The 1,725-nt window shown below is 36.7% G+C and overlaps 1 protein-coding gene across 1 annotated transcript; it reads left to right on the forward strand.

The window, feature by feature from the left end:
- The first annotated feature begins 293 nt into the window (after nt 1-293).
- On the forward strand, nt 294-1,370 carry LOC120077518 (mavicyanin-like). Its single transcript, XM_039031429.2, has 2 exons — nt 294-767; nt 855-1,370. Exons 1-2 carry the CDS (start codon nt 605-607, stop codon nt 1,229-1,231), a joined length of 540 nt encoding a protein of 179 aa, XP_038887357.1. The 5' UTR covers nt 294-604; the 3' UTR covers nt 1,232-1,370.
- The last annotated feature ends 355 nt before the right edge of the window (nt 1,371-1,725 follow it).

Genomic DNA, 1,725 nt, shown 5'->3' on the forward strand with positions numbered 1-1,725 from the left:
TTTTAATATTTATCCTAAACACATACTATTATAATCTACACTATTATAAGATACAAATTATAATTTTCACCTATTATAATAACCAATTCATCGTCTAAAATAACCTCCAAAAATATATAAATGTTTTTTAAACCGCGACTCAGGTGGTACTTTTTACAATTCAGCCCAAGGAGAATTAAGGGAATGATAATGAGGTTAATAAGAAAAGTTAAAAGAAGAGATAAAATAATGAGTGAGTTAGTAAGATTTATTATTTTTTTTTTTTAACACAACAAGGATGAAATGGAAGATTATTTTTTTTAAAAAAAAAAAACCATGTCAATATGATCGAATCAAAATCCGTATAAAACTAACAGGAGGAGAATTCAAATAGGGCTTAAAAAGAAAATACAATAGAGATGGGCAATAATTATTAGGGCATAACAATTCTCAACAACTAACTTTATTCTCGAAATGGGGTAGATTCCGAATTTTGTTTGACCCCTTCTTTCTAACTTCAATAATATAGAAAGGGAGTGTAGTTGTTGTTTGGTTTCTACTCTCACTCTCTATCACAGTTCACAGCCACAATTTCTTCTTCATCTCTCTCATAGGTTCTGAGAAGATGGGTTCGGCGCTGCTGTGGATCTCGACAATGGCGCTCTTTACAGTGTCGGTGGCTGCTACAGTCCACAAAGTCGGCGACTCTGCTGGTTGGACAACTCTCATCCCCGTCGATTATGCCAAATGGGCTTCTTCCAAGCAATTCCATGTCGGCGACTCTCTCCGTAAGCTCCTTTCCTCTTCTAATTTCTTTAATTTTTACTGCATTCCTCTATAATTTGGTCTTGTTTACGAAATTTTGAGTACTCCAGTGTTTAAATACAACACCGAGTTTCACAATGTACTGCAAGTGACTCAAGAGCAGTTTAAGTCCTGTAACTCATCTTCTCCGGTGGCGTCGTACAACTCCGGCGCAGATTCCATCGTTTTAAAGAGACCTGGAACCTTCTATTACCTGTGTGGCTTCCCAGGTCACTGTCAAGTGGGTCAGAAAGTCGAAGTTAAGGTCACTGCAGGTTCCTCCTCTGCATTAATTGGTCCTGCATCAGGCCCAGGCCCAAGCCCAAGCCCAAGCCCAATGGGCCCATCTGGTTCTGCTCCAGCGCCAAGCGCTGCTTCCACTATTTCCTTCTTCTTCTCTGTGATTTGCGTCCCTGTGGTTACTTTGTTGTACTGTGTGTGTGTTTGAATTTCAATGCTTCTTCCACTTGGGCTGTGCGTTCTGGCTTAAGTTATGTATTAGTACTCTGAATATTGGACCTAGTTCTAATGATGTTGTTGTTTCTTTGTTTGTACTAATCATATGAACATCCCCTTTCTCTTCTTTATATTTCTCACCTAATTTGTGTCTTTTGAATTACTTCTACAAGTTTGCTTATTACACTAAATCAATTGTCCTACACCACATATAGTGATATAGTATGTGTTATGATTGGAATACTTCCACTCACTATTGTATTTAAAAGAAAATACTTATAGAATAGCATAGTTTGTTCAATGATGTTAAGTAATTAAAAGGGGGTTTTCAATAAGAAAAAGATTTGGGTGCACCCATTTTTGGTTGGACACAACACCTCAATAAAAATTTGCATGTGGTTGATTTTCTTTCTTTTTCTATAAAGAACATGAGATGTATGAGATTATGTGTATTTTAGGTTACACCTGCCATTTCAAAAAACATTG

This window comes from Benincasa hispida, chromosome 5 (assembly GCF_027475165.1).
Source record: "Benincasa hispida cultivar pf3 chromosome 5, pf3_genome.v1.1, whole genome shotgun sequence".
NCBI lineage: Eukaryota > Viridiplantae > Streptophyta > Magnoliopsida > Cucurbitales > Cucurbitaceae > Benincasa > Benincasa hispida.

What these genes read in the sequence shown, in the direction of transcription:
- LOC120077518 (XM_039031429.2), top strand. Translation starts at nt 605, where the DNA reads ATGGGTTCGGCGCTGCTGTGGATCTCGACAATGGCGCTCTTTACAGTG. An exon ending in CCATGTCGGCGACTCTCTCC is followed by an intron (nt 768 to 854) that starts GTAAGCTCCTTT and finishes TGAGTACTCCAG; the next exon opens with TGTTTAAATACAACACCGAG.